This window comes from Cervus elaphus, chromosome 20 (assembly GCF_910594005.1).
Source record: "Cervus elaphus chromosome 20, mCerEla1.1, whole genome shotgun sequence".
Classification (NCBI taxonomy): Eukaryota; Metazoa; Chordata; class Mammalia; order Artiodactyla; family Cervidae; genus Cervus; species Cervus elaphus.
Genome location: NC_057834.1, coordinates 121488580 through 121501582, shown reverse-complemented (window position 1 = coordinate 121501582; position 13003 = coordinate 121488580). Strand labels below are relative to the sequence as shown.

Genomic DNA, 13003 nt, shown 5'->3' with positions numbered 1-13003 from the left:
TCCTCACTCGCAGTAGAGTCCGTGGACCGTGGCCACGGCAAAGAGCGAGGCGTTGGTGACGGCAGCCGAGGCCAACCCGTCGCGCGCTACGTCCCAGAGTGCGCGGCTGACCACGCGGACGCCCTGGCCGGCGCGCTGCCCCAGCACCACGCTGCACACCAGCTTGTAGCGCGGCGGGCTGAGCTCGCGCAGGCGCATGCGCACCAGCTCGCACAGCTCCTGCGCCAGCCGCCCGGCCTCTGCGCCCGAGTAGCACGCGTCCCGCAGTCCCGCGGCCAGCGCAGCCTCCAGGGCCTGCTGCGCGCGCGCGGTCTCCCAGCGCTCCCCTGGCGCCGGCTCCGTGCGGTACGAGGGCGCCATCCGGCGGGCGGGCGCCAGGGGCAAGCCAGAGAAGCTGACCCGTGAGCTTAGAGGGGGCATGGGGCCCAGGGATGGGCGTCGACCCCCAGGGCCTGCACTTGGCCCTGCCAGCGAGTTGCGGCGTGAAAAGGACAAGACCGGACCTAGCAGGGAGCCACGGCGGGAGGCCGGGCCCAGGCCAGCTGGTCGGGTTTCATCGATGCTAGGCAGGTGGCCTAGAGGCCGCGCTGCTGAAAGTTTCAGTCCATGGTCTTTGGCCTCGTCCTCCTGGCGTCCGGGGGGCATAGGCCTGCCAGCCATGGACCTGCTGGCTGGAAGACCCACGCTTGAATGGGATGGCTCTCACTAGCTATCTTTGTACAGCATCTAGTCTTACTCAGTGATGAGTTTTTACCCTCTAATCCCTCCTTACCTGTGTTTTTCGGACCGGTGAATCAAATAGTTCCCGGCTGCGTGGATTCCTGGGTGCTTAGAGGGTTAAGGGCTGTTTGGGACAAGGGAAGAGACGCTGCTCAGACTATCATCTCTCTCTCCCTACCCCCTGAGCTCCACTTCACCTGGGCACTATGGAGGTTAGACAAGTGCACTCCAAGTACACCTCCCTTCCACCTGACTCACCAGCAGAAACTGGGATGTATCTGCCCTCTGCCTGCGCCTAGACAGTGGCACCTCCACCCCCTAACCAGAGGAAGGGACAGACAGACCCAGCTCCTTCAGCTCCCACAGATCCTTCTAGCCCCTGTGAGTCTTGAATCCAGCCATCCTCCACCCCCTCCCTGCTCTTAGGGTGTTTGGCAGAGCGTGGGGCTAGGTGACTCAGGATGGTCCTTCCAGCCTCTGTTTTTGGCTTCTGGCCCTACCTCCAGAGTCAGTTCTGGGATGGCTGCCTTCTTTTCCCCAAACTCCTTAGGCACCTGAGCCACCTGCAGCCTTTGTTCTCCAGGCTCTCTCCTAACAGCCCTTGCCCGACTGGCCTGACTGGCAGGTAGGAGGGTAAGGGCCCCTTGCTTGTGTTGTGGAGTTGCCCTGGGTTGCTGGGCAAGCACTCCTCTTCCTGGTTCCCTCTCACCAGTCCTGGCTCTGGCTTAACCTGGGAGTGTTACTGTAAGCACGTGTTGAATGCCGGGTGGCTGAGTCATCAGGGGAGGGGGATCAACAGGGGGTTAGAGCCCAAGGACATACAAGTGTGAGTGAAGGGGCAGATGTAGAGGCTGGCTCTGGTCAGAAAGGTGTCCCCCTACCCCAGGGCTCTTGAGCCACTGTCCATTTCTCCCCTTGTGAAGGCTGGCTCTCTACTTGTCAGCAAGTCACAGAGGCCTGGGATATAGGAAACCCTGAGGCTACTGGGTGGCTGCTCAGGAATCAGGATCCGGGCCTACAGGAAGGAGCACGTCATGGCCCTATTAGGACAAACATTTCCGTTCCTTGTATACAGCTAGGGTGGGGCTTGGATGACTTCCTCAGTTCTGGGCTGGGGGAGGGGGAAGGGAGACCCATTGGAACTCAGATCTGATGCAACAGTGGTGACTTCACTCCTCAGTGAATCCTGCTGACCTACCTAACTTAAGTGTCCTGGGCCTAGTCCCCCTGTCCACACCTCTTGTGTGCCCTAGTGCCGAGACTGCCCCCACCTGCACTGTGGTTGCACTTAAGGGACGCCAGAGACCATGATGCCTCTGTCAGTGTTGACACCTCCTCACCTGACCCCTCTCTGGCAGGTCCAGGACTGCCACCTCCCAAACAAGCCAGGTCTGGACCCTGAAAATGGTCCATGGGGACAAGGACTTTCCCTGTTGATGGGAGTTCTTTGGATCCGGTTAACCTGTATGCTTGTAGGGGGAGGGGAGGGAGGGGACACGAAATTTGAACTCTGAACCCTGGACAGGCAGGGGCCAGGATGCTAAGACCCTCCAACTCTGCTTAGGGCCGCTCTAGGGCTGAAGTTTTCCCTGGGCCTGTGGGAGCTGGGCGGGGCCTCCTCTCAGGCCCAGCTCTAGTTTCCGTGGAAACCCACAGGCTTCCCACCCCAGCTGCCTGGGCAGGCTCCCAGCTGGGGCCTCATCCGCAGCCAGCCTCTCCTCCCCAGTCCAGTCTGCTCCACCTCGGCCTCTCTTGGTCCCCTCCCTGAGTCCCCAAGCCTCTGGCCTCTTCCACTGGCCTCTGATGCCTTCTGGGCCTCTCCTGCCTCATTCCTAAACTTTAGCTTCTCAGCAAACAGGCCTCTGGATCTCTTGCCCCTCCCTCTCAGGCCTTTCTAGCTCTTCACCAGCTCTAGGGCTCAGCCAGGCCTCCTGCTCCTTCTACGTACTGTCTCTCCCACACATAACAAGCCTCCTAGGCTGTTCCTCCTGCTTAGTCCCCTGCCCCACCCATGGAGACCCCAGGACTGGTTGTGTATGGGGAGGCTGCGCCTTTCTCCACAGCACTCCGGAGCCTCGTCAACAACCCCTTATACAGGTGAGAGGGGCGCCTGTCTGTGGGTTTTCCCTAACTGGCTCTGCTGGGACCCATGACTCTGAGGAATCTGAGTACAGAGGAAGTGGAGAATTAGGACTTGACCCTTCTCCTGGGTGAACTCAGCCTGGGGAAGTGGAGTGTAGAGGATGGCTACTGATCACGCAGTATCTGTGACAGCCTGAGAGCCAGAGGTAGGGGCAGTGGGGACTGGAGCTCAGAGCAGCTATGTGACTTCAGGGAAAGGCCTTCCTTTTTTGGATCTTGGGCTCCTGGCAGAGAAAAGCCCTCTGCCCTCTGGATCCTGAGAAATGGAATGTAACTTGAGTGCCTCCCTGGGGAGGCAGAGGAGCAGACGATCCTATTCTGGGAATTGGGGACTTGTAAGGGGAACGAAGCTCAGGAGACTGAGCCAGAGGCACAGACAGGAAGTAGTTCACGTGTACCGCCTGGGGCTCACTGCCTGTAGTGTCTGGAACCAGGGACCAAGTACAGGCCGGGCCAGTCAGAAGAACCAGAATGCAGCTTTCTGTCTCCACTGCTTCAGAGCTGGGGTCCTCCTGCAGGTTGGCAATTTCTGTAACCCTGCTGCTTTGGGTGTTCCAGTCTGGTCTGAGCAGTGGACCCCCCCCGCCCCCGCTCCCCCCAGGCCTTGGACTTGAGACTAGAAGGCTCCAGGAAGCTCAAGCTTCATCATCTGTCTCTTACCCACTGTGCTGTTCAGAGGCCCAGAAGCTGGGGCCGGAAGTGATCATGAAAATGGAAAATGTGGTCTGGCCCCATGATAGTGCATCACTGACGTGCCTGTTTGCAGGCAGTGCCCTCCACACCCTCCCTCCTCCCCCTCCTGTCTGGAGGAGGCTGAAAAAGCTGAATTTGCAGTCTGTGGAGAAAAAGCCAAAAAGAGTTTCCCTTCACCAGAGACACAGGCTAGGGAGGAGAGAGACATTGGGATTGATCTTGTTATCAGCCCTGGTGCCCCCTCAGTGATCAAACATAGCCACCTAATGTTAGCCACCCTAGGGTTTGGGATGAGCATTCCATTTCAGGGATGAGAAACCAGAGAGGCAATAGATCAGAAATCTCTTCCCTAGGCTTCTCTCGCCTAGGTGGAGCTGTGATTAGAACCAGGCCTGTGTGACCCAGACCTTTGGCTAGAGGGACTGCCTCTTATATGGCAGATAAGGAAATGGAGGCCCAGAGAGGGCAAAGGCAAAGTCTAGAGTTACACAGAGACTCTAGCCTCTTCTTCCTGGCTCTCTGCCCCACTCTCCCACAGTGATGTTCGCTTTGTGGTCGGTCAAGAACGGCAGGAGGTGTTTGCCCACCGGTGCTTGCTGGCATGTAGATGCAACTTCTTCCAGCGACTTCTGAGCTCAGAGCCAGGCCCTGGGGTGCCTAGCCCTGTGGTGCTGAGTACCGTGCCAGCTGAGGCCTTCCTGGCAGTGCTGGAGTTTCTGTATACCAACAGTGCCAAGCTGCAACGCCACTCTGTGAGCCCACTGGGCAAGGGTCTGGGTGGGTAAGATCTGGGTGGCTGAGGGGCGGGAAGACTCTCTTCTGCTATGCCAACCACCCACTCTACAGGTGCTCGAGGTGTTGACAGCGGCTGTGGAGTATGGGCTGGAGGAACTTCGAGAGGTGGGTTCACGGGTAGCCGTCTAGTTTCCCCTGCCTCTTATGGGTGTGGTTCACACCCTGCCTCACACACTAACCTGGAGAGGAATGTGCACCAATACAGAGAGAAGTATGGGTATCTCTATATAAACAGGCATTGATGCGTGCCTATGTGCAAAAGGATATGTGTGTGCCCTGTGGGGGCATATGGGGGTGTAGATACTGGGATAAGTTAGCCTTGATCCCTGTTCTTCAAAGAGAGACAGACACAAGAAAAACGCTTAACCCAGTGGCTTAAGAAGTGTGACAGAGAAGGGCATATGGTGCTGAGATTGTACAGTCTCTCCAGTCTCACCACGAGGGAGAAGAGGGGAAGACTTCCTGGAGAAGGAAACGTTTGTGTTGCATCGGGTAGGATAGGTAAGATTGTTGTTCAGCAGGGAGAGGAAAGATGGTATTCTAGTCACAGAGGCACAAAAAGAACTGGTGAGACATTTAGTGTAGCTAGACTAAGAGGACTAAGAGTGTGAAAGGAAGAGAGGAAAAGATGAGATTGGAGAGGGTGCCAGGGGCTGGTTCCTGTAGGACCTTCAAGAATTTGGACTTCTTTGACCCAGAGGGCAGTGGAGTTTCACTGGAGGTTTCAGGTAGTGAGGATTTGGAAGCTAAGAGGAGAAGGGACTGGGAGCCATGGGAAGGGCTCACCAGTCCTGTAGGGACAGGGGTGGCAGTGGTTACCCAGGAAAGAAGTGCCTGCCTTTGAGAGAAGTGGAACTGGCACTGTTCATAGTTCAGTTGCTGTAGAAATTGAGGCTGCCCTAGCAACCAGTGTTGTTGTTCAGTGACTGTTGTGTCTGACTCTTTGCGACCCCATGGACTGCAGCACAGCAGGCGTCCCTGTCCTTCATTATCTCCGAGTTTGCTCATACTCATGTCCATTGAGTCACTGATTCCATCCAACCATCTCATCCTCAGTCTCCCCCTTCTCCTCCTGCCCTCAGTCTTTCCCAGCATCAGGGTCTTTTCCATTGAATCTGTTCTTCACATCAGGTGGCCAAAGTATTGGAGTTTTGGCTTCAGCATCAGTCCTTCCAGTGAATATTCAGGGTTGATTCCCTTTAGGATTGGCTGGTTTGACCCTGTGAACTGGCATTACCCAGGGCTTTTCTGGATGTGGGGGGTGAGAGGGAGATGTCACAGATGAATTCAAGTTTCTGGTTAAAATAGTGTCTTTGAGTTCAGAGAAAATTGTGGAGAAAGATAAGTGTCTTGAAAGAAAAGGAGAGTGGAATTTTCACACAGCTCTTATCTAGTCTGATTAGTGAGGAATGTACTAAAAGGTGGGCTGCTGGGCTTGGCTTTGCTAGTTCCTAGTCTCAGGCCTTGGTGATTCCCTGCCTCCCTTGGCCTGGAAGGTCTCCGTGGGCCTGGGGCTGCTAGTAGCCTGGGTGGCTCACTGCTCCAAGGCTGTTCACTGTTTCTGGGGCTGGGGCCTTGAAGCAGGGACATCTGGGCACAGCCCACCTTCATTTCTGTTCTCAGCTGTGCCTGGAGTTTGTGGGGAAGGCGCTGGATGTGGAGCTGGTTTGCGAGGCCCTGCAGGTGGGTGTCGCTGGACAGGCTTGCAGGAGGTTCCGGTGTGGAGGGCCGGGCCGCCCGGCCTCTCCATCTCCAACCTGACCTCCTTCATTCTGCTCTCAGGTTGCTGTAACCTTTGGCCTGGAACAGCTGCAGGAGCGTTGTGTAGCTTTCATTGAGGCCCACAGCCAGGTACTCCCCGCTGCATACTCCCTACCCCAACCCCTCGTTCTGCTCTTCCTTGACCCAATCGCGGACCCATAGGAGACCCTCCGGACCCGTGGTTTCCTGGAGCTGTCCGCGCCCGCGTTGCTGCCCCTGCTGCGTAGCGACAAGCTCTGTGTGGACGAGGCCGAGCTGGTCCTGGCGGCCCGGAGTTGGGCGCGCGTGGGCGCGGTGAGCAGGGGCTGAAGGGAGTGGGAGGTAGGGGTGCTGAAAGAGGCTCCAGCTGCAGGAACCAGGAGAGCAGGCGGTTGGACAGGTGCCCCCGCCCGCCCAGGTTCAGTGCTGACGTCCGCAGGCGGTGCTAGAGCGGCCTGTGGCTGAGGTGGCGGCCCCGGTGGTGGGGGAGCTGAGACTGGCCTTGCTGGCTCCGGCAGAGCTGAGCGCCCTGGAAGAACAGAACCGGCGGGAGCCGCTCATCCCGGTGCGGACGCGGGGAACACGCCTCGGATCCACCCCGTGGTGTTGGGGGAGGCGAGGGGGGCGTGGTCCAGGGTCTGCGGGGTAAGGTGGGCACTGCGGGACTCCGCGGTGATTCGCATCCCTTGCAGGTGGAACAGATCGTGGAGGCGTGGAAGTGTCACGCTCTGCGGAGAGGGGATGCGGCCCGGGGCACCCCGTGCCGCCGCCGGAGGGGCACCCTGCCCCGGGAGCATCATCGCTTTTTGGATCTGCCCTTTAAGGGACCAGTGCCATGACTTGCGAAGCATGCTGCGCCTATATTAGACTGCAGTTCCCAACAAGCTCCGCGCTCAAAGCGGGCTTCCGCTCCCAGAATGCCGGGCGAGTGGGGGCGGGAAGGACCAATGTTTGCCAAACGCAGGCGCTATGGGTGAGGTTCCGGCGGTGGGCGGGCCTGAACGCCGCGGTCTTCCGCTGAGCCTTGGTCTCCAACCCTGCGCAAAGCGCGAAAGCAGTTTGTTTGCCCGCGTGCTCTGGCTCTACAGCCTGTCTCAGCACTATCGCCCGCCTCCTTTACTTTTGTAATTCTCACAGATCTTTTCAACTCAGCCCCGTCTTTAACTCCAGACCTGGCTCGTGGCAATCTCTCTCCACATGTTCCACAGACACTTACAAAATTGTGCTCGCCCCTCATCTTTCCCCAGTTCTGCCCCCATCATATTTCTCATCTCCATGGGTCCAAAGCCAGAAACCTAGATGTCATCCTTGCTTTATTCTTCTTTTTCACATTTGCCTCCCATGGCTTCTATTTCTTAAGAGACTGAAAGCAGAATATGCCGCCCCAAAACATGCTGTTTTGGCATAGGGTTGTTTTAAGCTGATTATTTTGAGAAAAAGGAGACGTTTTGAAAACAGGAAAGTTACCCTTTTGTAAGGGAAATTTTTATAAACTAAATCTACATCGGTAAGGGTGTCTCCCTCTTTGAACAGAAGGATGACTAATTTACAGGAGACTTCCTGTGAAATCACTAAGATCTGCTTAATAAACCTTGCTTTCGGTGCTTTTTCCTGATGGCCTTCCCGCATCTGGCCTCCCCACACTTTTCTTTCTTTTGTCATTAGCTGAAGGAAGTATTTAAGCAGGTATTTTCGGCCACCTCTGGGAGTTACTGATTTTTCCCTGGGTATCTTCCATGTATATGTGAGATATACATGTTAATAAACTTACACTTTTTTTTTCCTCTGGTTAAGCTGTCTCATTTCAAAGGTCTCAGCCAAGAACTCAGAGAGTAGAGGGAAAATTATTTTTCCTTTCCTACAAGATCTTTCCAGTTGGTTCACTTCTCTTACCCCAGTTCAACCAGTCCTATCTGTGGCAGGAATTACTGCCACAGGCTCTTACTAATCTTCCTGCCTTCACTCCAGTGGAGACCTCCTCCCCAACCATTTCCTACAGTGCCTCTTGACCTGTCTAAAATTGTCAGTCCTATGCCCTTTAAGTTTCTCTATTTACCCACTGCCCTTTGGACAAAATAGAATGTTTCACTTTTAGAGCACTCAAAATACTGGTGGTTCCAAACATTAGTAACTCAACTACTACCTTTGCAAAAATTCACTGGTCCTCAGACTTCCCTGGTGGCACAGTAGATAAGAATCTGCCAAAAAAAAAAAAAAGAATCTGCCTGCCAATGCAGGAGAAATGAGTTCCATCCCTGGCCCGGGAATATTCCACATGTTTTGGAGCAACTAAGGCCTTGGGCCCCAACTACCGAACCTGAGCTCTAGAGGCCTCAAGTCTGCAACTACTGAAGCCTGAGCAACTAGAGCCTGTGCTCTGTAACAAAAAAAGCTATGGCAATGAGAAGCCCTCACACCGCAACGAAGAGCAACCCCCACTTGCTGCAACTAGAGAAAGCCCGTGCACAGCAAAGAAGACACCAGTGCAGCCAAAAATAAAAATTAATTAAAAACACACTGGTATTCTATCCCTGGATTTCTTCTCAGTTATTGAGGACTCCCCATGCTCTCCTTTCATTTGTTGTACATTTCGTCTTCCTGAGGATCCAGATCTCCCTGAAGAAAGATCTCTGGGGCCAGGAGTGGAGCCTAATTCATTTCTACTTCCCCAGTCCCTGACACATAATCAGTGCTCTGTAAATGTTCAGTGATGACTTTACTTTCTTATTTAAATATTATTTTATTCCATTAAGATACTATCAATATGAAATTAGGGACTGACTTTATTTTGGCTGTGCCTCTGGATTTGCGGCATCTTAGTTCCCTGACCAGGGATCTTTTAATAACTGGTGCCCCCTGCAGTGGAAATGTGGAGTCTTAACCACTGGACCCCTAGGGAAGTCCCTAGTTGACTATTTGGAAAAAAAAAATAAAGTTATTCTTCTTTCTCATGGATTTTACATGTTGTACATGGGTTAAAAAGTTATTTGTTATTGTATCTCTCAAGACTGAAAATGTGGTTACCCTTAATACCACCTTAGATAATGAAAACTGAAGAAGAAAAGCTCTATGTCCTGGAGGACTGGTTTAATTTAGAGGGCTGGTTAAATTAACTATGGTATAGTCCTACAGTGATGTTAAAAAAAAAATCCATGGTCTTTGGTGAGAAAAGCACAGTGCAGACCAAGCAGAGCATAATTCCTTTTGCTGAAAGAAAAGATAATATTGGGAGGAAAAGTTTTCCTTGCTCTTAGCTTGGTAACATTTGAGGAGGTAAAAATCTGTTTGCATGAAGCACACATTTTGAATATGGAGTCGGTAGGATCTGCTAATGGCTGTGAATCTGGAGGACACCAAGTATGAGATGATAACCACTTAAAAGTCACTTCCCTGGTGGCTCAGATGGTAAAGAGGCTGCCTGCAATGCAGGAGACCTGGGTTCAATCTCTGGGTGGGGAAGATCTGCGGAAAAGAAAATGGCAACCCACTCCAGTATTCTTGCCTGGAGAAGAATTCCATGGACAGAGGAGTCTGGCAGGCTTCAGTCCACGGGGTCACAAAGAGTCGGGCACGACTGAGCGACTTTCACTGAAATCCACAGGCCTAGGTGATCTCCCCTAGAAGGGATGTAGATCTAGGGACAAGAGAACACATTTGGTAGCTAGCCTTGTTCTCTCATAGTGCTGTTTCTGTAGGGCACTTTTCACAGAGATTATATATTATCTACCCTTTTTCTTTCTTTCTTTCTTTCTAAGTTCTTGGTTCCACCAAAAAATTAAACTCCTTAACGGAAAGAACCGTGTTATCTTTAGAATGGAAAAGTGGCATTGAGTGAGTGTTGAACAGGCACAGTCTGAAGTAAGTCATACCAGCGTGCCTCAGCTAATTTTCCTCAGATAACAACCTCTGGGAAAGGAAGCAGGTAGTCTGATGGGACTTCCCTGGTGACTCAGACGGTAAAGAATCCGCCTGCAATATGGAAGGCCTGGGTTCAATCCCTGAGTGGGGAAAATCCCCTAGGAGCCCACTCCAGTGTTCTTGCCTGGAGAATCCCCAGGGAGAGAGGTGTCTGGCCGGCTACAGTGCATGGGGTCGCAGAGTCGAACACGACTTGGCATACCCTGGCGCGAGAGAGAATTACTGTGTTTACCCACTTCCTGTATGCTTGCGTGTTTAGTCGCTTAAGTCGTGTCCGACACTATGGGCTGCTATCTGCCAGGTCCCTCTGTCTAAGGGATGCTCCACGCAAGAATATTGAAGTTAGCTTGCCATTCCCTTCTCCAAGGGATCTTCCGGATCCAGGGATTGAACCTGTATCTCTTACGTCTAGCTGTGTCTTTATCTCTAACGCCATCTGGGAAGCTTTTGGTGCCTTAAATGAAAAACATCAGGTGACTTTTCGATTTTACCTGCCCTATTCTAAATGACTTACTGCAGAGCTATGTAAGTAGAACACGCAGAAAAACCCCCACAGTTACAACACAAATAATAACCAACTGAAGTGAAGTGGCTCAGTCGTGTCCAACTCTGCTGACTCCATGGACTGCAACCTCCCAGACCTCCTCCGTCCATGGGATTTTCTAGGCAAGAACACTGGAGTGAGTTGTTATATGTTTAAACCTAAAAAACCTTCCTAACTCAGGGATTGAACGTGGATCTCCGACATTGCAGGCCGGACACTTTATTTTACAAATCACTGAAGAAACACCTCATGTATTCTATCTTCCTGAGTTATATTTGGGAAAATAAACCTTCTCAGTCATTAGATTCTAATTTTTAACTTCAGAAAATGTAGCCTCGTTAAAGAACGAGGCCTCAAAAAATTGGGTAAAGACTCAGAATTGTTCCTCTCCACGGAAATCTTTAGTAAAAGGCGAAAGATTTATACGATCTGAAGAGAAACCAGAGTATGTCTTCGCAATTCCGCTTGGAACCTCCCAGAGCAACTTAACACTCTGTTCACTTATGGTTGCTCCGCTCCCGCGTGGTTTGAGCACCCTGAGTGGAATTTGCACAGACCATAGGTTTCTAACAGGTACTGTCCCCTCCAACAGTGGACAAACCCCCCGTGGGGCTGGAATTCAGGCGCGTGAAATCGTCTTTTCGTGGTGCACTATGGGTATGCAAATCGCAGGCGGCTCCGCCGCTGGGAGACACCACTCACCGGCCGGGCCGGGCGGCGCTGTGGGCACCTCAGGACTGCAGCTCTCTCTCTGTTTGCGGGTCCGCCGGGAAACCGACGCTTCCTTACCGAGGCTGAGGTTAAAGCCCTGTCATTTCATTCTCGCAGACCCCTGCCGTCACCACCCCTTTGGGAGGAAATGGCATCCAACTTATCTGGAAGGATAGTTCCGGTGAATGAGAAGTGGAAACGAGTTCTCCAGTAGCCTCTGTGAAGTCGTGGGAGGTGAACATCGAAAGTAATTCAGCCTGTCTGGAGTAGGGTGTGGTGTGTCTGAATGAGGGTGTGAATCTGGCCTTTAGATGTCTGGAGAGAGCTGGGAAGATGGCAGAAGCTAGATCCAGTTAGGCCTGGAAAGGACTTGGCTTTGATCTTGTTATCTCATCAATGGGGAGCCATGAAATGGTGTTGGAGTCAGAGGGTTGAGTAGTATACAGTGCGACACAGGGTGGTTTGCCCTGCAAACACTGGGACTTGTCCCCACGACTGGCTGTGGTCAGCGCCCTGGAACCGACTATTCCTGGGGCGGTCCAGCTCCAGTTGGCTGGAATCCTTCAGCTAGTGCCATACCACAACACCGTTCAGTGTTTTAGGTTTATTCACTAAGCATTCGATATATCACAAACTACAAAAATAGACAGTACCCATGAAGAAGCCAGGCCACTTCTTACATGAATATTTAATTTACAATCCTAAAAGGAAAAACCAGCAGCCTACAAAATGGACTGTAATTTTCCATTTCACAGATGAAGACGCTGAAGCTCAGAGAGGATGTCTGATTTTTCTGGGGGTGGGGGGTGACATCTTTTGCACTGTTCCAGCCTGGTGAGCTCTCCTGCTCTACCCCAAAGCTGCTCCGTACTGACCCAAACACCACTGGACCCAAATCCAGGGCCTATCTCTTGGGCATACCGGATGCACTCCCTACTCTTGGTTCCAAGCCAACCACCTTCTCTTTTTTGGTTCAGTGTTGATTCAGTCGCAATAGGTGTCCCCCCTCTCCACTCCCAATGTTAGGTCAGAACATGATTTTCTGGCCTTTGGCTTGGTGGGGTGGGGTGGGGTGTGAGAAGGCAGTGCTCTGGGGGAGGGACTGTTCCTGGTGTGTGGCTGGAACCCAGGCTGTGTGTGTGTCAGCTGAGACTGAGCTGGGATAATTGGAGGGCACTAAAAGACCTCTCCCTCCCATCCATCACATGAGACTACACCCAGGGCTGTGGCCAGAATAGTCCAGACCTCTGCACAATGGGATTGTTCAACCTTTACAGAACAAACAGCTTAAAGATAGCGCCTCACTGGTTGCTAGTCAAAGCTATGGTTTTTCCACTAGTCATGTACAGATGTGAGAGCTGGACCATAAAGAAGGCTGAGCGCCAAAGAATTGATGCTTTTGTCTGTGGTGTTGGAGAAGGCTCTTGAGTGCCTTGGATTGCAAGGAGATCAAACCAATCAATCCTAAAGGAAATCAATCCTGAATACTCATTGGAAGGACTGATGTTGAAGCTGAAGTTCCAATACTCTTGGCCATCTGATGTGAATAGCCGACTCATTGGAAAAGACACTGATGCTGGGAAAGATTGAGGGCAGGAGGAGAAGTGGGTGACCCAGAATGAGATGGTTGGATGTATCACCAACTCAATGGACATGAGTTTGAGCAAACTCAGGGAGACAGTGGCCAGAGGGAAGTCTGACGTGCTGCAGTCCAGGGGGTCGCAGAGTCAGACATGACTG

The 13003-nt window shown here is 52.6% G+C and overlaps 2 protein-coding genes and 1 non-coding gene across 6 annotated transcripts; 1 reads left to right on the top strand and 2 right to left on the bottom strand.

Moving 5' to 3' along the window:
• Positions 1 to 3: 3 nt before the first annotated feature.
• DYNLT4 (dynein light chain Tctex-type 4) lies at positions 4 to 1361 on the bottom strand. Its single transcript, XM_043877645.1, has 3 exons — positions 1221 to 1361; positions 773 to 844; positions 4 to 671 (listed from the first exon to the last, which is right to left on the bottom strand). Exon 3 carries the CDS (start codon positions 658 to 660, stop codon positions 4 to 6), a length of 657 nt encoding a protein of 218 aa, XP_043733580.1. The 5' UTR covers positions 661 to 671; positions 773 to 844; positions 1221 to 1361.
• Positions 1362 to 2232: 871 nt separating this feature from the next.
• On the top strand, positions 2233 to 7878 carry BTBD19 (BTB domain containing 19). Of its 4 annotated transcripts, XM_043877641.1 has the most exons (8): positions 2255 to 2817; positions 4094 to 4307; positions 4402 to 4455; positions 5974 to 6033; positions 6133 to 6201; positions 6274 to 6405; positions 6530 to 6655; positions 6783 to 7878. In XM_043877641.1, exons 1-8 carry the CDS (start codon positions 2732 to 2734, stop codon positions 6927 to 6929), a joined length of 888 nt encoding a protein of 295 aa, XP_043733576.1. In that variant the 5' UTR covers positions 2255 to 2731; the 3' UTR covers positions 6930 to 7878. The 4 variants fall into 4 exon arrangements, with proteins under 4 accessions (XP_043733578.1, XP_043733577.1, XP_043733576.1 ...); XM_043877643.1 differs by lacking the exon at positions 6530 to 6655 and having other exon boundaries at positions 2233 to 2817; XM_043877642.1 differs by lacking the exon at positions 4402 to 4455 and having other exon boundaries at positions 2246 to 2817.
• A 3005-nt stretch (positions 7879 to 10883) lies between these two features.
• On the bottom strand, positions 10884 to 11001 carry LOC122678415. Its single transcript, XR_006336091.1, has one exon. It is a non-coding gene; the product is annotated as a U5 spliceosomal RNA (small nuclear RNA).
• Positions 11002 to 13003: the final 2002 nt, after the last annotated feature.

Bases quoted from the DNA above. Each gene is read 5' to 3' on its own strand.
- DYNLT4 (XM_043877645.1), bottom strand. From the start codon at position 660: ATGGCTGGCAGGCCTATGCCCCCCGGACGCCAGGAGGACGAGGCCAAA.
- BTBD19 (XM_043877641.1), top strand. From the start codon at position 2,732: ATGGAGACCCCAGGACTGGTTGTGTATGGGGAGGCTGCGCCTTTCTCC. The intron at 6,202-6,273 runs GTACTCCCCGCT...GCGGACCCATAG, and splicing joins TCATTGAGGCCCACAGCCAG to GAGACCCTCCGGACCCGTGG. The intron at 6,406-6,529 runs GTGAGCAGGGGC...TGACGTCCGCAG, and splicing joins GTTGGGCGCGCGTGGGCGCG to GCGGTGCTAGAGCGGCCTGT.